The 25,378-nt window shown below is 43.4% G+C and overlaps 2 protein-coding genes across 3 annotated transcripts in view; one reads left to right on the forward strand and one right to left on the reverse strand.

The window, feature by feature from the left end:
* Positions 1 to 4,678, reverse strand: part of SUCLG1 (succinate-CoA ligase GDP/ADP-forming subunit alpha) — a 42,189-nt gene extending 37,511 nt beyond the window's left edge. Inside the window, exon 1 of one of the 2 annotated variants that reach the window (XM_015075836.1) lies at positions 4,396 to 4,678. In XM_015075836.1, coding sequence (XP_014931322.1) covers positions 4,396 to 4,663 — 268 coding nt within the window. In that variant the 5' untranslated portion in view covers positions 4,664 to 4,678. Of the gene's footprint in view, positions 1 to 4,050; positions 4,198 to 4,395 lie in introns of those variants that run through there. The other variant, XM_015075837.3, reaches the window with a different exon arrangement.
* A 12-nt stretch (positions 4,679 to 4,690) lies between these two features.
* DNAH6 (dynein axonemal heavy chain 6) overlaps positions 4,691 to 25,378 on the forward strand; it is a 245,633-nt gene continuing 224,945 nt past the window's right edge. Inside the window, exon 1 of the mRNA XM_053200826.1 lies at positions 4,691 to 5,046. Coding sequence (XP_053056801.1) covers positions 5,028 to 5,046 — 19 coding nt within the window. The 5' untranslated portion in view covers positions 4,691 to 5,027. The remainder of the gene's footprint in view (positions 5,047 to 25,378) is intronic.

Here is a 25,378-nt window from a genome sequence, read left to right on the forward strand (position 1 = left end):
CATAATATAAAGAGCACGTAGAATGATGCCTAGGGTACAGCAAGTGCTATTTCACTCTTCGCTATCTATATCATTATGATTATCAATGCAGAATGAGAAGACCACACTGCTCTGAGGTGTTCTTTGTGCCAAGCTATCTGCCAGGTACTAGGGATTCAGAAGCCAACAAGATGGGCTCGGGTCCTACCCACAAGAAGAGTCCTACCCTGTAAGACAGCTAAATATTAAACAAAGAAACACAAAACTACACGAGTTGCACTGTAACAAAAGCTATGGAGGAAAGGGGCTGAGTAATGAGAGGGATGTGCCTTCAACAAGGGTGATAAATTTGTATCATCCAGTTAGTCACATGCTGAGTCCTCTTCCCCAAAGAGAGCAACCACATCATTTATGAAATGGCTGTGGGATGCATGATGAACCTATGGCCAGAGAGCGCCTGCCCAGATGGGACTCAAACCATAGCCTTTTTTGACCACTCCCATGCTCCCAACCAATAATCAGAGACTCTGTTCATGAAAATACTCCTCTTCCAAATTACCTCACAAACTGGGTTCCTTGTTACTCATTTATTCATGCATGCACTTATCAATTTAATAAATGGATATTTACCAATGGCATATTATATATATGTATAAAATATATACACTATCGTGGTCCCTGCCTATAGAACTTTATAGCAGAGTAACTCTGCAGCTGCTAACTCCCAAACCCCAAACAATCCACTACTCAAATGCGAAATTATATATTCATTTAATATTTACTTACAAATGAAGCTTAGCTGGCCAAAAGTGCCATATTTCATCAAATCTAAAATACTACTGAAGTACTATTAAGGACTAATAAGAGAGAAAAAATGCTGCCAATTTATTGTAGATATGCTCAATTATAAGACACATCTCAATTTTAGAAATATTATAATGTAATAAAAGGGGGGGGCTATAGCAACAACACTCCTGTCCTTTGGTAAAACGAGACTGTTTTCCTATACTTATGGAAATTATTTTGAACATCCCCAATTATGCTTCTGTGGAAAAATGAATTTGAGGTCAGAAAATCACATTACTTCCTCATGGCTACGCTGGTACATTTAGATGAAGACCATTTCATATTTCTCAAATAGAGATTTGCTTCTCAGATGCAATGGCAACAGATACTAATATCAGAAACATCACTGCTGAGGGTCCCCTTTCCCCAACTACACTTCTGAATATTTGCCTGATTCCAAAATCAGCTTACACAACTTGGCAAACACATGAAAAAGGCAGGTGGCATCTTTGAGCAGGGTAGTCACCTCAACAAAACAACAAGGCTGCCAAAAATGAAAAATGAATGAAAATTAAAAAGAAAAAGAGGGGTGCCTGAGTGGCTCAGTTGGTTGAACATCCGACTCGTGGTTTCAGCTTAGGTCATGATCCCAGGGTTATGGGATCGAGCCCTGGGCATGGAGACTGCTTAAGATTCTTTCTCTCTGCCCCTCTCCCCAGCTTGAGCTCTCGAAAGAAAGAAAGAAAGAAAGAAAGAAAGAAAGAAAGAAAGAAAGAAAGAAAGAAAAGACAAGAAGAAAAGAAAAAAAGAACACCACAGACCACAGCTTCAGAAGGGAACTATAGTGTCACAAAGCACGTACTAGTAAAAAGAATACTACAGAGTCAGAAAACCTGAGTTCTAACATCCATTCTGATATTGGCCAGGAAACTTTCTGAGTTTATTTCCTCATTTGCCAAATAAAGACATGACACCAGTTGGATTGTAAAGTTCACTTTCTGGCATTAAAATACCATAATTCAGGGGCTAAAAATACTGCCTCCTGTTCCCTATTTATTCTACAAGACCCAACCTACAGGAATCCCTGGCTTGTGTTTAAAATGACCTTGCAGGAGCCCCTGGGTGGCTCAGTTGGTTAAGCGTCCGACTTTGGCTCAGGTCATTATCTCGCGGTCCGTGAGTCTGAGCCCCGCGTCGGGCTCTGTGCTGACCGCTCAGAGCCTGGAGCCTGTTTCGGATTCTGTGTCTCCCTCTCTCTCTGACCCTCCCCCATTCAAGCTCTGTCTCTCTCTGTCTCAAAAATAAATAAACGTTAATAAAAATAAAAATAAAATGACCTTGCATAGCTTTGTGTTTCTTGAAACACTTTACTAACTCAACTTCAAATGTGCTTATAAAATCGTTAAACTGGCTCATGGAAGAAACCTTCCTTATTTTTCATTTTATTTTCTTTCCTCACTTCAACTGGATTCTTTCCCTTTTTTCATAAACTATAAAACTGGTTTGTTCTTGCTTTGTTCTTTGGGTTGTTTGGGCTCAAAAATTTCTAAACATTCCAACAGGGCTCTGGAAGACACCTACCAAGTGTTTGAGTTGGGTTTTTTTTTTTGTTTGTTTTTTTCCTAAAGCAAATCAATATTGCAACACTTGTGACCTTCAGCACAAATGTACCCTTCAGTTGCTACTGAAACTTAAGAGGACAGAGGAAACAAAATTCTCTAGCATCTCTCGTTCTATTACTAACCTCAGAGCATAAATAAGTTGTGACCACGCTAAAAAAAAAAAGTTTGCTAGGTGGAACTGTTGTGGCTGCTGTTTTACTAGTGAAAGTGGAAATGGGTTTAAAAATGTGGCCTGAGTAGATTTGGAGAATTTAGAGGGATTTCTGCACTAAACACTATAGTCTGTAACCCCTCTAATACAGGAGATAAATTAGTTTAGATCTCAGACTCTCAGATTCTTAATAACAGATTGATCACATGACTAGGATAAATGAAGACCATTTGAGCAACAGAAAACTACACTTGATGGTTTTTTAAGGCCCTGTGTAGGAAAAAAGAACTCCCAGTTCTGTGAGCAAAGGGTTACTAAATATTGGTAAGCGTGGATTAAAGATCCTGATTCTTTAGACACTTCTCCTAAGACTCTCCTCCTACTAAGACAGCAGACCTACCTGAGGCTAGGATTTTTCAGAAACTCAGAGGAGCAGGACCCCAGGTGAGAATGACATGGCTATAATTAATCCCTTTTTCTCTTCTGCTTACAATACATTCAACTGTCCTTTAAATTATACACAAGAATCTCCAGAAAACTTTCCCAAATAAACCCAACTTTTTCCTACTTGCCAAAGTTATCTAGCCAGATGTTCGTCCTACCAGATGTGGTCTGGTTAAGGAAGTGTAGCTATTAGGTGCATACTCATCCTCCCACACTTTTGGAACGTAATCTTCTCAAGAAATGAATTAAGTCTTGTCCAATACTCAGTACAAGCCGAATTAGGAGGGAAGTGTAAGAAAGGAAGAATAAAACTATCACTGAGTGTGTATTACATCCCGGGTACCTTATATAAATTGTTTCAGTAATTCTGCACAGTGACCCCAGATTATCCTGTACTTCATCATTTCCAGGATGCACATTTTTTCACTTTTCAAGATGTCTTAAATCTGGATGCATCTGACAACTCATAATGGCATAGCACAATTTTAATTGGCAATCATTTTCTACTGTTAGTAGTAGACAAAATAATGGTGCCCCATACAAGTGATGATGTCTCACATTCATTAAAATATTATTTTCATGGGATTGGAAACAGAAATTGAGACGCAGATTCAGAAAAGTGCCTAGGGTTACTACACAGACTGTAAGGGACTAACCAGACTTCAAATGTGATATGGTTAATTTCAAAGTCTCTTCCTATACAGTCAACCTAACACAGAGACTTTGAACACAGCAAGAATTTCCAATAGTCAGCATTACTCAAAGACTAGCAACCTTGGGTATTAAATTTTCAGGAACCGAGGAGTCCACACCGCCTGGTGGAGACACTGCAAATAGTTGGTTAAGGTACCAGCCAAACCTAAACTTCTAGGAGTTTTCTGGGCTATGCTGACTCTGGGGTGCAGAACCCAGCTTTCTGCTAAGTCTACAATCTACAGGGAAAAAACAAAACCAAAAACAAGCGGCAGCCTTACTCCCTCTCCCCAGTTTGCTACTGAGACATTCTTCCCCCATCTCTCAATCTAGACGCTCAACTCTCCCAGCTGAGTTCATCCTGGACCACCTCACCTCTCACTCCCAAATAGGGGCAGTCTAGATGCCGCCCCCATCCGGCCATTCATCAACGCGGGCGCTAGAGCATGCCGCCAGGTCTGCAGGGCTCCCAGACCCGAATCCGGGTTCGGCCACCCTACTTAGGCCAGCAGCCCAAGTCACGCCCCCCACCCCACAAAGCTCCAGCAAAGCTCCTTCCGCCCCAGGAGGTCCCCGACGTGGGGCCGCACTCTCGCGGCTCCCAGGCCCCCGCTGAGGTCCGGCCCCGGAGGGCCCAGCCACGGCCTGGGCCGGGACGTTGGGCCCGGCGAGGCCAGGAACTCTCGGAGACCTGGAGGAGAGAGTGTCGGCTGCACTCACTGAGGAAGGAGCGCGACAGGAGGCGGGCGGCTGCCAGGCAGCTGCTGCCAGAGGCCATGGTCGCAGTGACAGCGGCAGCGGCAAGAGCTGCGGTCATCCACCAATGACACTCCCAGGCCCCCGGGGACCTGGTAAGGGCCGAGGCTCGAAGAGGAAATGGGTGGCCATGGCAGTCGCCTAAATGAATATTCCGCCGCAGAGACTTCGCCAAACATTGGACACAGTAGGTAGAGGGGGAAAAGAGGTCTCTTAACGGAGAAGAGGACATTAACTCGGCTGCTCCCCGGAAATGTGGCTTTAATTCAACATTAATTACAACGGCAGCTTAGGAAAAACCTCACGCGAGGCGGGTCGGCGCATAGCATTGTGGGAAATGTAGTTTGGTGGCCTCGACTTTGTGGTTTAGGTGGAGGCGTGCGGGAAGGGAAGCGAGCGGGAAAGGGGATACTCAGACCCAGGAGATGGGGTAGCAGGAGGAATGAAGTGCGAAGAGCAGTGCAGAACTTTCCGTATCCTTAAACCAATCTGGACCTTTATTTATCTCGGCTGGCATACGGAGAGGCCAGTATTATTCCTCACCACATACCCTTGTGAGGACCTGGAAGAATTACCGATGGTAACAATGTGAGTTTATGCTATTGTCCAGTGAAGGTAAGGAAATGACGAGAAAGACCAAAAACTACCTCACTGACACTTAATTTCTTGGAATATGGATCTTTTGGTCAAACAAGCTATCATACAGCCTTTGACTAGCACTAAGTGAATCCCCTTCCCTGGGGATCCTGGAACATTGAAGTTATAGATCAAATGTGACTGCTCCTTTTTAAACAAACCGGTCATTCCTGTAAGTGGTTTAGAAGGAAACTCAGAGTCCAGGAGTCAAAGAGTAAACAGATAAAGTAATCTCTCTCCCTGCTTCCAAACATGATCTGAGGTTCCTTGTCATTCTCATCAATAGAATTATGATAATTTACTGACGTAGTAATTACAATTTACACTGAGCTATGTGATGTATGAGTAGGATTACCCAACAGAGATTTCCCAATATTTCTTCTATGATCCAGATATTGTCAGTCCTGGGTTGGACTTGTCTACTCGCAAATCCCTCCCTTATCTAATGTATTATGTTCTTGCGATCATGTATTTAAATAGTATCAGTGGTGGGGTGCCTGGGTGGCTCACCCCACCCAGATTGAGCCAAGGACTCTTGATTTTGACTTAGGTCATGATCCCAGGGTCATGAGGTCAAGCCCCACTCTGGCTCCGCACTGAGCGTGGAGTCTGCTGAAGATTCTCTCTCTCCCTCTACCCCTATCCACCTGCCCATCAAATGAAATAAAATAAACAGTGGTTTCCAAATAGGTCCAGTATGAAGACTCATTTTCAAGAGCAAAGTTCTTCCTAAACATTTACATGATGATAGTTATGTTTTTTAGTTTTATTTAATTGGTAAAATGCATGGTGACAAGAAATAGAATTCTGGTATGATTGTAATGAATTTTTATTCCCACAAGACACGGATTTTAGCTTGTTTTGTACACTGATGTATCCTCAGCATCTAGAACAATGGCTGGCACAAAAAGAGAACTCATTATTTGTTGAGCATTATTTCTTGAATTGACAGATAAGAAATAGCATATACATTTATTTATTGAATCCACACACAAAGTTTGATGGTGTTTCAGTCATTCAGAATAACTACACCTCTGCCCCAATTCTATAGCTCATTGATAGGAGACAGTTGCAGTAGGCACTAACTATACTACCTATTTTTATATGCAGATTGGTTTTGGAGTCAGACAGATCTGGATTCAAATTCCCATGCTGTTGTGGGCTGTGTGACCTCTGGTTTTTCTCACTGAGATGGGTATGAAAATCCCTGTCTCATAATAGTGTTGTGAGCAGTTAATGCTCTTTGTACCTTATAAACATTCAGTAAATGGTAGTTATTATCATTAAAGATAAGAACTTTCATCTTCACATGGCAGGATGATGTTTTGAAGTTCCACCAGATGTGGAATAGGACATTTCCATGTGTGTCCAAACCTTGGCTAAAGCCCCAAAGATGAGGGCAAAAGGCCATAAGTAACTCCACGTTCTAAGGAGGGAAGCCTAGGAGATACCTCCCTCAAGATTGTAATAAGAGTAGGACAGAATGGTTTTTGGATTCTCCCACTCACACCCTAGCAACTCAAATAAGCAAAAGACTGGAATTCATTGAATGAGGGAATTCTGAGTCATGAGTTGTCCCCTGAGGTTCCCCTTTCCTCTCACCCCACCAGACAAGTTCGTGGCAAAGGGCTCCTTACTAAAAGGACTGGCATTAAATCAAGGCTAAATCCTTGCAGAACTGCAGAAGTTCATGAACCTACCCCAGTGTCCTAAAGTAGATCTAGTCAAAGAACATTCAGGAAAACTTGAGTTTGGATGTCAGACCTAAACATAAAGCCTAATATCTGCTTCCTGTCTGGAGAACTCCAGGCAGGAGGCTGTCTAGAGCAACCCTCACTTGGAGGCAGGGCATTGTTTGGTATGGCAAGATGTGTAATAATCCCATGGGTGAAATTGATGCCAGGAAAGAAAGCTGAGCTTCCCCCTAAGGATCTCCTGCTGGGACAAGGAACCATAGCATAAAAAACCATGGAAGATTCCCCCCCTCCCCAGGGGCAGGAGGGGGACAGTGTAGGGGAGAGGTTTACAGGAGGTCAGCCAAAGAGCATATAACTCATCAGGATACTGTGCAGATGGGGTTCCCTAGGCAGGGTGGGAGGAGAGGAGCTACGGAGAAACCCACAGCATTCCAGAGCATAAAGACCAGAGAGAACCTCAGATCACCCCATTTAAGAGATTTTATCCAAACCTCACCCCACCCCTGCAGGAGCCAAAAGCAAGGAAAGAGGAGAAGGAGTAAAAGAAGGAGGAGTAAACAGACCTTGACTCCTTCCCAGCTGCAGGTTGTGGAGCCATAGATCGCACCAGACATTGGAGGGGGGAAGGAACTTTGAATTAGGTATAAGATTTACATTTTTGAATTGGATTTAATGGGACTTAGAATTATTAATTTTTTTTAATTAAGGCTATTTTCCCCACGAATAAAAATCCAAAAGTTACAAAAAAATTATATAGTGAGAAATCTTTCTTCTGTTTCCCCACTACCCAGTTCTCCCAGGTTAAATCAATATTATCCAATTTCTTGTGTAGACTTCCAGATCTACTTTGCACACATACAAGCATACATATGTATCCATTCTCCTACCCCCCACATCACCCTTCTGTGTTGCCACTAATGTGGGAAGAAAAAGGGCCAAAACAGGACTGGTGGGGGAGTCAGAAGACAAGCAGTCAAGGTGACTACTATCCATGCTGGCAGTCCCACGGCCGTGTCTTTTTCTGCTTAATTTATTCTGAAGAACCAAGAATCTTGCAACCAAGAATCTTGACAGGTCTGAGCTAAGTAATGAGGTTCAAACTATTGGAACAAAGTCTCATTTGCATTAGTTTTAAGGAAATAAATCAGCTGTTGTCACTGATCTGTATATCCCAATCAGACCAAAAAAGGGAATCTGACCAAGACTCTGGTGGATTCTCTAACTGATAAAGGAAATACGGGTTTGTTTGTTTTTTTTTAATGTATAGAAGAGGAGTTCTAGTTCTGTATTTTACCTTGATTTTAATATGAGCCCCCATTCTTCCAGGATTTCAAATCCATCTTCTTTCACCAGAGTTTTGTCTAAATTTCTGGTGGAATGTTGGGGTGAGTTGGATGAGGCAGAAGAAGCATTTGGTCCTCTGTCCGTACAGGCAGCCCCTCATGTGCATCCTTCCATCTCATTCTCAGCTAGTGCTGTATCATCCCTTCCTCCTACTTGCAATGCTCCTCTTGGTCTGGCTCTACCAGCTATTTCTGGGCTCTTCTTAGGTGCGTGAGAACCACTCAACCCCTCTGGTGCTGTGCTGGACCATAGCTAACATCCCTGCTTGCCTAGATGCACCATTTAGCAGAATCTTGTAACCATTCTGCTTGCTTTCTCTCTCATCTGTCTCTGTCTCTCTCTGTTTCTCTGTCTCTTTCTTGAGAGCAACAAGTTCCTGGGCTAGGGGCCAAATTGTCTCCCCACCCTCCAAATTCATATGTTGAAGTCCTAGCCCCCCTGATGGCTATATTTGGAGTAAAGAAGTAATTAGCGTTAAATTAGGTAAATTAGGGTTAAACACCAATATTATTAGTGTTCTTATTAAAAAAAAATACAAGAAGGGTGCCTGGGTGGCTCAGTCAATTGAGCGTCCAGCTTTGGCTCAGGTTATGATCTCACAGTTCATGGGTTCGAGTCTCACATCAGGCTCTGTGCTGACAGCTCAGAGCCTGGAGCCTGCTTTGGTGTTTCCCTTTCTCTGCTCCTGTCCCACTGATGCTCTATCTCTCTCTCAAAAATAAATAAACATTTTAAAAAATCATTAAAAAAAAAAAAAAGAAATACAAGAGAGCTCCCTCTTTCCACCATGTGAGGACACAGCCAGAAGGCAGCCATCGGCAAAGTAGCAAGAGAACTTTCACCAGGAGCCAAATTGGCCAACACCTTGATTTTGGACTTTCAGTCCCCAGAACTGTGAGAAATTTCTGTTGTTTAAGCCACCCAGTCTGTAGTATTTCTTTATGGCAACCTGAACACACAAATACACCCTGCTTCGTGTATCCCTTAACTCATTTTGGTGACTCTTTTGACTACTCACCTCCCTCCACCTTCAAGCAGGGGGACTTGGGGGGGCGGGGATCAATGCCTAAGCTCTCCTGGCTCCCTGCTCGTTTCCTAGCCTGGGATCCTTTTCTGGTCTTGGAAACATTAACTCACATTTTTGGTCCAAATCTAAGTTGTTTCTGCCATTCTCAGGGACTTTGAGATACACATTCCTTTCCTGGGGGCAATTGAGAGTGCCAGAAACAAATTGGTAAGGGGAAGGAGTAGAAATATTTAGGAGAAGAGGGTCAAAGAAAGAGCTACTGGAAGGAAAAGCATCAGTTAATGTTATAGATTACCTCCCTGCTGCAATCTGGGTGCCCCAAAGCTTTGTGTGTATTCACCTAGGCAGTCTGACTGCCATGTGGAAATGGAACAAAAAGAACCTTGTCTAGTGCCTTAGCTCAAGGTGCTGTAACAAAGTACCACAGACAGGGTAGCTTATAAACAACAGAAATTTATGTCTCGCAGCTCTGGAGGCTGGACATCCAAGATCAGGGTGCCAGCATGGTCAGGTTCTGGTGAGGGTCCTCTTCTGGGCTGGCCCTTCTATAGCCTCACATGGCAGAAAGAGGACAAGACAGTGCTCTGAGTTCCCTTTTATAAGCACACTGATCCCATTCATGGAGTTCCACCCTCATGACCTGATCATCTCCCAAAGGCCACACCCCCTCATACCATCACATTGGGAAGTAGCTCTCAACATAGAAAGGGGGGGTGGGGGGGGAGCACAAACATTCAGTCCATTGCATCTTGGACTAGTTCTGCCAACTTCTTTATGGGCAGAAAACAAAACAAAACAAAACTGCCAGCCTCCCAAGGGGAGAAAATCTTCATCTTCACTGGCACAAGCACACTCGAAGAGAAACCTATTGGAGCCGAGAAAGGCTGGGGCCTCTGGGGCTGATGAGCCAGCCTAATCCCTCAGGCTCCACTATAGGTGTGACTAATTCCTTCATAAAACAAATGTAGAGTATAGGAGCTTGCATCCTTCGCCCTACTTTATGGAAGATGGCACAACACAAATCAGAAACACTTGACCTCAGACACAGCTCCAGCTTTTGGAAAACTACAAGACATGAGTCACAAAGACTGGGGATTATTTTCATCTCAAGTGCAGCTTCAAAGAGAGGCAGAATCACACAGCACAATTCTAAGAGCCAACTAACACCACTGGCTGATTTGAGCGGAGGCAGACTCTTTCCCTCTCCCCTTATAGGGGAGAGCCAGCTTAGCTGTCTTGAGGACAAAGAACTTTCTGAAATGCACTTGCAGGGTCCTCCTGAAAGCTTATTACAGTTCTTTGAATGATCTATCCACTCAGCACCTGCAAAGGGGAGGTCTCATCTGTGTTAGATCCTCACAAGAATGTCAAGAGCTTCCATCTCTCCTTTAGAGGAAGTGGTTTCCAAACCTAATTTCTTTTCCCCATACTTGATCCCTGTTGCAGATTTGGTGCCCTGAAAACCCTGTGCAAGAGTATGCTGGGGACCACCTCCTACAGAAGGGAAGGGAAGAGAGCAAAGTTGGAAGGGAGAAGAGGTCCAGCTGTGGTGTGGGTCCAATAACAGAGTCTTGGCCAATGCCCTTCAGAATCGCCCTGAATCGGGCAAGATGGTCAGGCTTCTATAACCCCACGTGGATTGTCACCAAGGTGTGAGTAGGATCGTGGCTGAGGCAGCTGTTTGCATTCAGAAAATTCCTGAAAGGGTTGGGAGAGCTGAGAGACAGCTGAAGAAGACTCTCAACCAATAGCACTCCCAGGTAGGAGGGCGACATGTCCTTCATTGAAGGAGATACGGCCTGCATCTAGGTAGTGCATCACAATACCCACCGGATGCCCCCTTCTGGGAGAAAGTCTGATAAGAAAGCAAGAATCAGGCCTCAGCAAAACCATAAAGAAGACAGCTTGGTTTGAGTGTCCCTCTTAAGATTCCCCTTCTTGTGAAGACTGACTCCTTTCCTTTTCCCTAGAAAGCCAGTGCTTTCATGCTGCCCTGTGCTGGATCCCGCCATTTTCTCACCACCTCTAGGAACTTCTGCAGACATTGTCCTGTTTCTCAGAGATTAAATACACTAGGACTTTGCTTCTGTCTCTCAAATTACAGGTTTCTTGTTCATTTTAACAGAGATCAGCTATATCTTCACACAAATTAGTGATTCATGTTGAGAATTTCTGGAATTATAGTCAGGAAAGCTGTTTTTCCACCCACCTCTGATCCTTCTGAGATAACTTTCCTTCTTCATCAAATACATCTTCTAGTTCTGTGTGTGTGTGTGTGTGTGTGTGTGTGTGTGTGTGTGTGTGTACTTTTTAATTTTTTGTAGCAGATGAAAATCCAGGATACCAGGACAGAACCAGATTCCATGAGATTCTGGAATGTAGCTGAAAACATTGTGACATTGTTTCCCACCCTACGGTCTAGTAGAGGGGCAAAGAAGAGTCCCAGGAATTAGTACTAAAAAGAGAGAAAAGCCCTGGGGCCCCTGGAAAAGAAAGGAGAGGGATCTTAGGACGCTGGTTGTGGCCTGAGAAAGGACTCCAAGGTGGAAGAGAGGGACCCGTGTTCCTAGAAGACAAAGCACTCCACAAAAAACAACTCCAACAGCTACCAAGTGATGGCATCTCTAACTCAGGCTCCCATCCCTCATCTGTGTTCAGCATTTTCATTGCCTGGGGCTATGAAAGCCCCTTTTTCATTGGGGTTTCACATATTTGTGCACTAAGTGGCTAGTGTTGGGCTTTGAAGTCCAAGATGACCTGACAGAATTTGAAAAGATCTGCGTGGACTCAAAACGATGCACACCTTTCAATCCGTTGTCTAACATGCCTTCCAAACTGTTATTTCATTCTCTAGAAAGATGAACCTTTATTTAACTTTCTTTCACACTTAATACAAAAATAGTATACTTATTTATTATAAATTTTGCAGATAATTTCTACTTTGTGATCGATTCTTTTTGATATCATCCAAGTTCTCCAAGGTTAGCACATTATTTTTATAACCAGAAAAAGAAATAATTAGCACTTTTGGTTTTCTTTTATGAATGAAATGATGTGATTAGGACCCAGACTCTTAACTTACAGACTTTTGTCTGGTAGAGATGTAAATAGTTTCTATTCAGCAGAAAACTCAACCCTAAACTGTATGGTATCATTGCCCCGTTGGATGTTTCCCAGTTCTATATGTCTCTTGGAAATCTCTGTGCCTCACATTCCTCCCTTGTAGGTAGGGATAATAGTACTTATCTCATAGGTTTGTTGTGTGCATTAAATGAGACAGTCCATATAAAACACTTGGAGAAGAGTCTATAATAGTAAACAATAAGTGCTGCCTGTTATTATTACAGACTCATTTAACTGAAAAATCTAGGGCATATCCTTCAGGTATGGCTCAAGTAAGTCACGAGATCTTGCATCCTCACAACTCCACCCAAATCCACTAAGAGAATGCTTCTGTCTTGGCTCCTCTACCAAGAACATTGGGACTGACTGTTTGGAAAGACTCATGTGCACTTGCCAATGCAGGTGCCAGTGGGGCGGGCAGCAGCAGGCAGCAGGTGCTCCAGGCAGAGGCAAAGACACAAGAGACTCCATTCCCTGGAATCTGGGTCCTGCTATCATGGATTAAGACCCTAAAGTCCTACACAGCCCCAGTAGCCCTGCTTATTTCTATTTCATCATTTTTTTTAACATTTGTTTATTTTTGAGAAAGAAAGAGAGTGTGAGCAGGGGAGGGGCAGAGAGAGAGGGAGACACAGAATCCAAAGCAGGGTCTAGGCTCTGAGCTGTCAGCACAGAGCCTGATGTAGGGCTCGAACTCACAGACCGTGAGATCAGGATCTGAGCCAAAGTTGGACGCCCAACGGACTGAGCCACCCAGGCGCCCCTCTACTTCATGATTTTAGGCTAAGACTTTCAAGTGCTTAATAGCAGTTAACATGGTATCTTTCCTTAAAAATGATTCTCTATGCGTTAAAAAAATTTTTTTTTTTTTTTAAAAGGGCGACACCTGGGTGGCTCCGTTGGTTGAGCAACCGACTTCAGCTCAGGTCATGATCTCGCAGTTTGTGAGTTCAAGTCCTGAGTCAGGCTCTCTGCTGACAGCTCGGAGCCTGGAGCCTGCTTCAGATTCTGTGTCTCCACCTCTCTCTGCCCCTCCTCTGCTCATGCTCTGTCTCTGTCTCTCTCTCTCTGTCTCTGTCTCTCGCAATAATAAATAAACGTTAAAAAAAAAAAAAAAGATTCTCTATGAACTTAGTCCAAAGACAGGCAAGATGAAATGGTAAATAGGAAGGAAACAAGATTTAAAATGAAAACAAGTGAAAATACCCTCTACATGTTCACCCAGTTCTGGTGAAGGGGACCCAGCTCACAAACATATAGAACACAATATACATGGGCTTCACCATCAGACAGTCCAGAGCCCAAATCTCTGCCCTGGCACTCACAGCAGTATCACCTTGGAAAAATCACCTAATCTTTCTGAATCTCAGATTCCTCATTTATGTCATGAAGCTCAAGGAGCAACTCATATGCTCTGCTTTGTTCCCCATATGCAGGAAACAGCAAGATCAGACATTCAGGTCTACCTCCCATTCTGTTCCTCTGAATGTTTTTTTTAATGTTTATTTTTTAAGAGATGGAGAGACAAAGTGTGAGTGGGGAAGGGGCAGAGAGAGAGAGAGGGAGACACAGAATCTGAAGCAGGCTCCAGGCTCTGAGCTGTCAGCACAGAGCCTGATGCAGGGCTCGAACCCACAAACTGTGAGATCATGACCCCAGCCGAAGTCAGACAGTTAGCTGACTGAGTTACCCAGGCACCCCTCCTCTGAATGTTTATGACAGTCTTAAGGGAGCACAGAATGATCCAGATGGCTCTGTTACTCTGACAGAAATAGGTGACAGCAGTCCAGGCTGTGGAAGTCCATGTTCTCAGGCAGCACTGATTGCTAAGCCCCCCTCTCCTACTGAGGAGTGCCACAGTGACCCTGGAGTACTGGTTCAGTACTAGTCCATGTATCAACCACCTTGCAGATCCATCATCCTCTGTTTCTGGTGACCCACACTTCCCAAACAATTGTCCCTCCTTGTAAACCTGCCTGTAAAAGTGGTCACATCCTGTGATCCCAGGTTGGTCCACCCTACCCATCTAAGGTAAGCTGTTTTCAAAAGTTCCCAGGTGATTTCCTGCCTCTGCCGTGACACAGATGGCAATTTCTCTTGCTAAAGAAGAGGAGAACCCCCCCCCACACACACACAACATACACCCACATATACATTCACAAATTTAATTTCTGGAGAGTATCCCTCTTGTATGGCTTCCACAAACCATACATTTTTTATATTTATATATAAAATACGGATCATAACACCTACTTCTTATAAAGAATAGAAGAAACAATACATACCAAAAGTACATTGCACACTTCCTGACACATAAAAGCTCCTTGGTGAGTGTTAGTTCACCTTCCCTCTGATCCAATTAGTTACCTTTATGGTGTATTGACAGCCAAAACAAACAAACAAACAAACAAACAAACAAACAAAAACAGAAAAAGCTGACATTTAAGTAATACCTCTGAGTGAAATAGATGACCAAAGTTTTGGATCTTCCTGAAAGTGAAATGAAACCAGATAGGCAGGCACTTAATGTATCAAGCTATTGAATACAATGAACTCATTTTTAAAAAAAGATAGACAAAGAGGGGCGCCCGGCAGGCTCAGTCGATGGAGCATGTGACTCTTGATTTCAGGGTTGTGAGTTCAAGCCCCATGTTGGGTGTAGAGATTACTTAAAAATAAAATCTTTAAAAAATAATAAAAAGAGAGAGTACAATCTGTTGCCCTCGAGGAAGCTGAAAACAGGTTGTCTTCCTAAAGCCTTAAATCCACCTGGGGGATTTGCCCAGCTCAGTTGTCCTCACTCATGATGGGCAGCAACCCCAGATTCACGACTCTGTTTTTTCCAACAACGACTGTCTTGAGGCAGCTCCTTGGGGCAGACTTGAATGTCTCTCATCAGGGTCTAGCAGATGTGGCTCTGAATGGTACTCTAAGCTCTGCAGTCAGTTTGTTCTCATTGTCGGAGGGGATCCCAGTGTTCCAAGAGCGTGGCTTCGGTGTAGGGCTTGGGAGACCTTCCATGCCTCCCTTTCTAACTATTCCTGCAAACGGGACTCAGGTCCCCAGGAGGAAGCAGTTAAAAACGAGGATGTCAGACAAGGGGGAGGTGGCGAACAAAGCAGTGAGGTCAACAGGTTTTATTTAACTCCATTTTATTCTGAAAGTTAGACCTGGGGAAACAAAACTTCTCTGTCACAAAAGCAATATAGGAACAAGAGTAAAGAGAAAGGACATGCCCTGCGTCATATATTTAGTGATCAAGGATCAGCACACGCATCTCTTAACCTTGACTCCACCCCCGCCGAGTCAAAGCAACAGCTGGAGCCAATAGGAACCGCTGGGGCATTCGCTCAGGGATGCTTCTTCAGGATCTAAGCTATCAGAATCTCCTAAATGAGGCATCTCAGGAATTTGTATTTTTAAAGAGCTCCCCCGATGATCCTCATGTAGTCCCTGGCATTTGGCAACTCTCTGCTTTCTACCAGTAGTGCTTAGGAGTCCGTACCTGAAGCCTTGATTACACTCCTATGCCTGTTGCATACTACAAGTCAGCAGTGCCAGCAGGTGCTGAGGACAACAGAATGTTGCAAAGAGAGACTGTGTTTCAAAGTATTTACCAATTGGGAAACAATTAGAAATTGGCTCAGTCATGTTGGGTTGGTCAATCTCTCTTTGCTGCCTATGCCCCTGCCCCCACTGTCCCTCCCCCCAACCATATACAGTCATCTAGCATGATCACGAGAGAATGAGAAGGAGGACAGGAAATTTTTTAGTCTTTTTTTTTTTAACTTTTATTTTGAAAGAATTATAGGTTTACAGGAAATGCAATGATAGTTCAGGAGGTGGAGGATACATTGCTACCACTGAATGGTGGTGAAAGTTCCGGCTTCCCACTTAGCCAATTCTGACCCCATCCAGGAAAAGAGGGGGAAGGGGTGCCTCATTACTGCTGGGTGGGGATGGAAGTTTAGCATCCCACATGGCTTTCACTGATACCCTTTTGGGGGAGGAGGAGCTTTATTATTACTGAGTTGGGATGAAAGTACCAGCCCTCCACCAGATCTTCTTGCAGGGGAAGGGGGGGGCACCTTGAGATAGTATGGACGTTTAGATCACCCACTTGGCCTTCGTTGACGGGTGGGGATGGGCCATGTTTTTTTCCATGGTGTTTGGCTAGGGTAGAGTGCTGTCTTCATCTGTTCAGAATACTATAGAAGTATACCATAGACTGGGTAGCTTATAAACAAGAGAAATTTATTTCTCACGGTTCTGGAGGCTGGGAAGTCCAAGATCAAGGGGCTGGCAGATTCACTGTCTGATGAGGGCTTACTTCCTGGTCATAGACAGATCTGTCCCTATGTTCAAAAATCTTCACTCACCATAGGATAAATGTTTGTGGGCTACTATGTGCTAAAAAAAAAAAAAGTGAAAACTGATTTTGCACAGTATCAACTTGGTGAGATAAAGTAGAAAATATTTTCTCTTAACTGCTATCACTTATCCCTGAGGTCTCTGACTTCACCCCCAAACTCGCTTTTCTGCCTCATTTCCCATTACAGACATTAGCTTATCCTACACACATCTTTACACTACTGCACCTCTCAAACATATCCTAATATTTTCACAATTCTGTGAATTGTAGCCCAATGTCTTGAGAGGTCATCAGTGGGAAATAAGCCTTAAATGGAACCAAGGTAAATTTGAAATTTAAGGAAAATGTAAGAAGCCATTGAAGTCTCCCCCCTGGGACCCCAGGAACTTCGATTCCTGAGGCTGCCCTTTTCCAGCTATACTTACCCCTCAGCCTGCAGACTGCCTGTCTGTTACTTACCACACCTCCAGCTTCCTGCTGTTTAATCTGCTGTCACCTGGGTGCAGTTGGGGGAGAGGAGGGAGGGGAAGTGCACACTGTGATTGCCCAAGGCCTTACTCTGCCTTACCACTCTGAGCTGGAAAAAGTATGGAAAGGGCTTCCAAAGGGAGGTACCTAGAGCTTGAAAAGTAGCTAAATTATCTTGTCTGCTGGTTAATAGCTAACTGGCTTGCCTCCTTTATTGCCCATGCAGACTTGGCTATCTTCCAGGTTTGCATGGCTGTTTGCCTTTCCCATGCAAGAAAGGAGTTTTCTTTCACGGCAAATGCAATATAAGAACAAAACATTGAGCAAAGAACAAAGATGCCAAAGGAAACCGGTTCTACAAAACTATCTGGACTCAGTGGTTGAGAAGGAATTTAATGATTAGAACCAATCGATCACTCATTCATTCAACAAATATTTATTCAGGATCACCTATGTGTCTGGACCGATGCTCAGCAGTGAGTTCAATGGTGAGCAAGGAGGCGTTCTGAAACCCGGAAAGGTGTAGACTCCAGCTGGAGGTGCCAAAGGAGCCAATAACAGCCATGCCTCAGGTTGAACATTTTCCTTAGCTTCAGACAGGTATTTATTTCTCTTTATTCACCATGCACAGAAGTGGCAGATAGGGTCTGGGGCTCAGGAGACCTGAGATTTTGGTCCTGGTACTGATTAAGACTCTTAACGGTACAATTTTCTTTAGAAAAATTTTTTTAATGTTTATTTTTGAGAGAGAGACAGTGCAAGAGGGGAGGGGCAGAGAGAGAGACAGACACAGAATATGAAGCAGACTCCAGGCTCTCAGCTGTCAGCACAGAGCCGGACGCGGGGATTGAACTCACTAACCACGAGATCAGGACCTGAGCTGAAGTTGGATACTTAACTGACTGAGCCACGCAGGTGCCCCAGAATTTTCTTTATGCATTAAGTCTCACCATCTGGCAAATGGTAACATGCATTTCTGCCCCTCCTATACTGTTCAGCACTATTTTGAGGATCAAATGTGGACAATAGTAGAAGGTGTTGGGGTACCTGGGTGGTTCAGTCAGTTAAGCATCCAATTCTTGATTTCAGCTCAGGTCATGATCTCACAGTGGTAAGATAGAGCCCGCATGAGTCTCTGAGCTGGGTGTGGAGCTTGCTTAAGATTCTCTCTCTCTCTCTCTCTCTCTCTCTCTCTGCCTCCCTCTCTCTCCCTCTCTCTCCCTCTCCCCCTCCCCCACTTGCACACATGCACACACTCTCTCTCAAAAAATAAAAAATAATAAGTATATGTTTATTTTTTAAAAAAAGATGCTGAATAAATGGATATTATCACATTATCTAAACACCTCAAATTCAGGCACACCAGTTATAAGTGGCACTGCCTCAGCTATATAATGAATGAATGACAAAACCCAACTTATCCCTGCCAGCTTGAGAAACTGCAGTGTTATTCATGCCTCACAGCCACATGGAGTCTGGTTTGTATTGTATCCCTGGATGACAAAAAGCAATTCTTGCAGAGTCAATGAGCCATTGCCTCTGATCCTTGGATGATGCAGACAGAGCTGAAATTTATTTCTTGCATTAAAGCCATAGACAACACAGGAAAGATTTGTTGCTAAATCTCAGGCATTAGCAGACACTCAGCAAATGATGCTAATGATGCTGCCTATGAATTAGGGGCCTGAAGCCTGCCCTTGATGAAATCCTGCTAGACTTTCACAAATGCAATTTAGTCCATTGAAAGAAGCAGCCAGGGAGCAAGGACACAGCCCCCTTTCCCAGGTCAGCAAGGAGAACTGAGGTCAGCCCTGACAGCCTGACACTGAGGTCTTTAGACCTGGTACCAAGTCCCTGTCAACTAGAGGAAAACATCTCTGGGGACAAACACCCTACTCTAGGACATCATGACCCTGTGTGATATGTATACGGTCAAAGCTGTCTTTTTGAAAGCGGTCCTGTCTCTTGTCTTTGTTAACTGTTACACTCTAAAGACTCCAGCCCACTTTTGTACTCAGTTGGGGAATATAAATTGGGTATTTTGTTCTTAGACATGAAAAGAAAATTATCCCAAGAAAATAATTCACATGATTATCATTCGTTATTTAAATATTTCTTGAAACCCTGTCTGCCTTCCCCAACTAGTCAGAGGACAGGAGCTACATTTTATAGTTCTTTTGGGTATCTGCCCTCCTACATCTCCCCCCCCCAGAACCCCCACTCCTACCCCTGTGTTGTGTACATAATAGGCAGTTAATAAATGCTTGTTAATAACTAACTGAATGTGCTATTCTTCCAGACAAAAACTTGAATGTTTATAAGCAACTTTATAATCGCCAAGAAGTGGAGACAACTCAAATGCCCATCAACTGATGAATCGATAAATAAAATGTGGCATAAATCTATACAGTGGAATATTATTCAGCAATAAAAACAAGTGAAGTACTGATACATGCTACATCATGAATGAGTCTTGAAAACATTGTGTAAAGGGAAATAAACCAGTCACTAAAGACCCTATGTTGTATGATCCCTTTTATATGAGATGTCCAGAATATGCCTATCTACAGAGATGGAACTAGATTGGTAGTTACCTAGGGCTGGAGGGAATGGGAAGAATAGAAGATGACAGCTAAAGGGCATAGAGTTTCTTTTTTGAGGTGTTTGAAAATGTTCTAGAATCGGGGTTCAGTCAGTTAAGCATCTGATTCTTGATTGCAGCTCAGGTCATGAGCTCGAGGTTTGTGAGTTCGAGCCCCATGTCAGGCTCTGTGCTGACAGCACGGAGCCTGCTTGGGATTCTCCGTCTCCCTCTCTCTCTGCCCTCTCCTGCCCATGCTCTTCCTTTCTCTCTCTCTCTCTCTCTCTCTCTCTCTCTCTCTCTCTCAAAAATAAGTAAATAAACATTTAGAAAAAGAAAGTATTCTAGAATTCACCAGTGATTGTTGCACAATCCTGTAACTATACTAAAAACCACTGAATTGTACACTTTAAATTGATTGTATATGAATGACGGGTCAATAAAGGTGTTACTTTAAAAGAAGACAGTGCAGACACACTTACAAAGATGTGCACAGAAAAATAAGAACTGGTCTGGATGCCCAAAGAGAGGAATACTAGCCAGTAACAAATGACCACAAACTTAGTGGCTTAAAAACAACCCAGATTTATTCTCTTACTGTTCTGGAGGTCAGCAGTCTGAAATCAAGGTGTTGGCAGTGCTGTGTCCCTCGTGGAGGCTGGGAAAGAGAACTCTTTAATTTTCTAGCATCCCCAGGCCACCCCCATTCCTTGGCTCATGACCCTTTCTCTCATCTTCAAAGTGTACCACGCCCACCTCTGTTTCCTTACTTCCTTAGCACTTCTCTCTCTAACTCTGACTCTCCTTCCTCCCTCTTGTAAGGACCCCTGTGATTACATTGGGGGTGACCTAGGATACATTCCCCCATCTCAAGATCCTTAATCACATCTGCAAAGCACATTTAGGCATGTCATGAACCACCAAACTGTTTTTCAAAGTGACTGTACCTTTTGGGTTTCCCACCAGCAAGGTGTGAGAGTTGTAGTTCCAGCCATGTTTTCAGCATCATACTCTGCTCCATTGCTTCCTGTGGTGGGCATACTTTCCCACATGGCATGGTTTGGCCTTTTCTTCCCTGACAGTAGAACTCTAATTTGGGGGGGGGGGGGGGAGGTGGACAATATGTCTAGCCTTAGGTAACGGATTATGATAGTTCCAAGCCATTTATGACAATCCTTTCCCTACCTTCTCAGCCTCTCTTTCAGCTATATGTAACCTCTGGACCCTGTTCTGGCCAATGAGACATAAAGATTTTATCTAATATAGAACCTTCTGGGAGAGCTTTTGCTTTTCTACTATAAGGAGACAAATCTATCCCTTGACTCTTATTACTTCCTTATTTCTGTCTTGAATGTAAACATGATGGCTGGGACTGTAACTCTATTGCCATCATAATGAAAAGGCCAAGAGAATCATAGAAACACACGGTATCAGGGGCGCCTGGGTGTTGCAGTCGGTTAAGCGTCCGACTTCAGCCAGGTCACGATCTCGCGGTCCGGGAGTTCGAGCCCCGCGTCAGGCTCTGGGCTGATGGCTCAGAGACTGGAGCCTGTTTCCGATTCTGTGTCTCCCTCTCTCTCTGCCCCTCCCCCGTTCATGCTCTGTCTCTCTCTGTCCCAAAAATAAATAAACGTTGAAAAAAAAATTAAAAAAAAAAAAAAAGAAACACACAATATCAGTGACCCCCAATGACCCTGTTTAATTAAGCAACTCTTGAGGTGGTGTTCTTTTACCTGCTATTAAACACAACCCTAACTGATACAGCCTCTTCTCACTAATGTGTGGAAGACAAATGCTGTTAGTTAATACACAGAATTTTCCTTTCTTTCCCTTCATCTTTGTTTTGTGGCCCAATATTTGTCTTTCAGATATATTCCTTTAGAATTTATTTTGGGGAGGACCAAATCTCCAATTTGGAAAGGGAGGACCCCATTGTGAGAGATAATGAAAAGTTAGTGTATTCTGGGTCTGCCCAAAGCATCCCATGTTCAATGAAATTTCATGTATCTCTACCTTCATGAGTTGTGCAATCCTTATTTTATTTTATTATTTTTTAATGTTTACTTATTTTTGAGAGAAAGAGAGACAGAGACAGAGACAGAGCTCGAGAGGGGAAGGGCCAGAGAGAGAGGGAGACACAGAATCCTAAGCAAGCTCCAGGCTGTCAGCACAGAGCCCGATGCAGGGCTCAAACTCATGAACCACAAGATCTGACCTGAGCCAAAGTCGGACGCTTAACCAACTGAGCCACCCAGGTGCCCCTATGATCCTTATTTTAAACAGGGAAACCAAGATGACTTGGAAACTTTCTGTATGTAGAGTATGGATTAAAAAAGCAGAGATGTGAAAAAAGGTAGTGCCATTCACAAGGCCCACCAGGACAAGTTGGTTGCAAGTGACAGAAAATCTATTCAAACTTAGGCTTTTTAAAAGCGGTGTCGGACTTTTTATTGACTCATACAACCAAACTTTGGAAAAGCAAAAATAGCCTTAGAAATAATGGATCTTGGCATGAAAAGTCACTGGGTCTCTAGAGTTGGAGTCTGTTTTCCATTTCTATGTGGCCAACTGTGGCCTTCCCTTTCCAGAGGGGAATATGGCCTCCAGGAACTCCAGGCTCATATTCTAATAGCACCATGGCTAGAGAAGAAGAGAAGATTCTCTCACTCAGGTCCACTCTTTGAAATCCAAGAGAAAGACTCTGATCATCTCAACTCATATGCTTACCTCTCAATTTGTTTTTCCTATTTGAATGTTTTGGTTTCTGTCTTTTGTGTGAGAGATCGTCCATGAATTGTCTAGCAATCCTGAGCCCTGATTTTTGAAAGGAAGGGTCTAAAAACATGATGGGAGGGGGGCCTGGGTGGCTCAGTCAGTTAAGCATCTGACTTCTGATTTCAGCTCAGGTCATGATCTCATGGTTTGTGAGTTTGAGCCCTGCATTGGGCTCTGCACTGACAGTGTGAAGTCAGCTTGGGATTCTCTCTCCCTCTGTGTACCTCCCCTGCTTGCTCTCTTTCTCTCAAAATAAATAAACATTTTTTAAAAGTTTGAAATGTCACCTCATTAACCTAACAAAGGAAACCTTTATGGCCCTTATCACTTAGGAAGTTCTAAAGGTTTTAGGAGCTCTGTTCCAGAAACAGTGGATGAAGACCAACTATATTATTTCTGATTATAAATCATAATATCACAACTGTATAGAGACAATATATGTACACAGATTGAAACTATCCATATGGACTACACACCATATGTAATTTTTAGCAAAATTGGATAACACTGTGCATTATATTCTGAAACATTTTTACTTAAGTATTGAGTACATTTGCCCATGTCATGTCAATACATACAGCTCTCCTTTATTGCTTCAGTTGATTATACTGATTAAATGTATACTGTAGTTTGGATATTATATTTTATTTAAATGTAGCTTTTATAAAAATCTGTGTGCCCTTGATCAAATATTTTTTATAGTAGATTTCTAAAAGGGAAATTGTCCCCAAAGGGTATGTATGACTTTAAAAAGTCAACAACTTCTAGGGGCACCTGGGTGGCTCAGTCGGTTAAGCATCTGACTTCAGCTCAGGTCATGATCTCGCGGCCCATGAGTTTGAGCCCCACGTCAGGCTCTGTGCTGACAGCTCAGAGCCTGGAACCTGTTTCAGATTCTGTGTCTCCTTCTCTCTCTGACACTCCTCCATTCATGCTCTGTCTCTCTCTGTCTCAAAAATAAATAAACGTTAAAAAAAAATTTTTTTTTAATTCAACAACTTCTGTAAATTTTTCTCCAAAACGTTGTGCCAATTTGAACTCCTTGGTCAAGAATCTTGGCCAGGCCTGGGTAATTTAAATTCCTGGAGTTAAGAGTTATAGAGTTAAAGAGTGAGGCACCTGGCTGGCTCAGTTGGTGGAGAGTGGGACTCTTGATTTTTAGGTTGTGATTCAAGCCCCACGTTGGGTATAGAGTTTACTTAAAATCTTAAAAAAAAAAAAAAAGGTTAAAGGGTTATCCTTATAGATGCCAGAATATCCAATGACTATGCAAGCGAGACAAATGGCCTAAGAGGAAGCTGGGATGGATGGCTTTGGTAGACACAACGGCTTCAGGCCTGAAGATAGATAAAGAGGTAGCTTAGCTCAGGCTGCTGTAGCAAAATAACTTAGTCTTAAACAATAGACAGTTATTTTTCATAGTTCTGGGGGGGCAGGAAAGTCCAAGATCAAAGTGCTGGCCAATTGTGTTTCTAGTGAGAACTCACTTTCTGGCTTGCAGAGGTCAACATTCTGTCTTTATAGTGGGGTTTGGGGGGGTGGGGGTGGGGCATGGGGGGAGATGGAGAGAGAGAGAGAGAAACCAAGCTCTCTGGTGATTCCTGAAACCCACACTTTTATGATCTCATCTTAACCTACCCACCTCCTGAAGACCCACTTCCAAATACCATCACGTTGGGGGTTAGAGCTTCAACATATGAATTTTATGGGGACACAAACATTCAGTCTATAACAGGGGTGAGGTGCCGAGATTAAATATTCAGAAATAAATAAATAGATAAGTAAATGAATAAATATTCAAAGAAGAACTGATTTGGGACTGAGCCAGGACTGCTGCTTATTCGGTTTTGTTTTTTTGTTTTTTTGTTTTTTTTAAGGACAATAGTCAAGCACTCCCTGCCAGGGCATATGGGCATCTGTCCTGAGGTTAGGCATGGGGAACTAAGGCCACACTGAGAAGGACAGGGAATGGGTGTCATTAAGCTGAGCTTGGAGACAAAGTCAGGAGGACAGTGAACAGGCTGAGATCAGAGGCAGCAGGGAAGGTTTGGTGGGTTACCTGGTGTTGTGGGATTTTTTACCTTAATACCCAGAGCTTGTTGTCTCCCCGCTCTGAAGAATGAAGAGGTGGACACAAAATAAAATGAACAGCAGGCAACAGTTTTTCAGAGTATAAGATTAGAAAGTAAGAACAGTATGGAAGCTCTCTTTAGAGAGAGAGGGCATTCGGAAGTGAATGCCCGCAGACTGTAGGCAAGGGTCCTTGTTTTATAAGGTTCTGGTTGGCGCCCCCTTCTGTTCCCCCTTGTTCCTTCTCAGGTTCTGCCCTCATTGGCTGGACAACTCTAGGTGCTGGGTTGTCCGTTCCTGATTGGCTTGATAAATGATGTGGTCTAGGGGAAGGGGGTGAGAGGGGCAGGAATCTGACTCCAGTGAAAGCACAGGCCCCAACCCCCTCAGCCTAGGACTCCCATGGTGGTCTCTCTGAGCTCAGGACATCATCATTGGTCACATGTGAATGACCTGAGGCCCTGGGACCATCAGCATTGATTTGTCTGCTGGATACAGAGTCTCTATCATTCACCATTTAACAAAGATCCTGATTAATAACCTGATTTTCAGGAAGAAAAGAGAGTCATGAATAGAATTTCTAGGTAAAGGAAGGTCATTTTCCTTCTATGTTCATTATGTGCTGCCACATCTAGGATCTCACCGACAGTTCTGAGAGCCATTTTTAGTGTAGAATTACTAGGAGTTCTGCAAAAATATCACATATAGATTAAGGGAACTAGAAGGTTGGGAGGGAGGGATTCAAAGAAGGAAGATTAAAGGGAGAACTTTGCTCAAACATCTTAAGAGATCAAATGTTTAAAAGATTATGGGGGCAGTTTGCAAAACCATCAAGAAAGTAGATTTTGTCATCT

This window comes from Acinonyx jubatus, chromosome A3, assembly GCF_027475565.1.
Source record: "Acinonyx jubatus isolate Ajub_Pintada_27869175 chromosome A3, VMU_Ajub_asm_v1.0, whole genome shotgun sequence".
Taxonomy (NCBI): Eukaryota; Metazoa; Chordata; class Mammalia; order Carnivora; family Felidae; genus Acinonyx; species Acinonyx jubatus.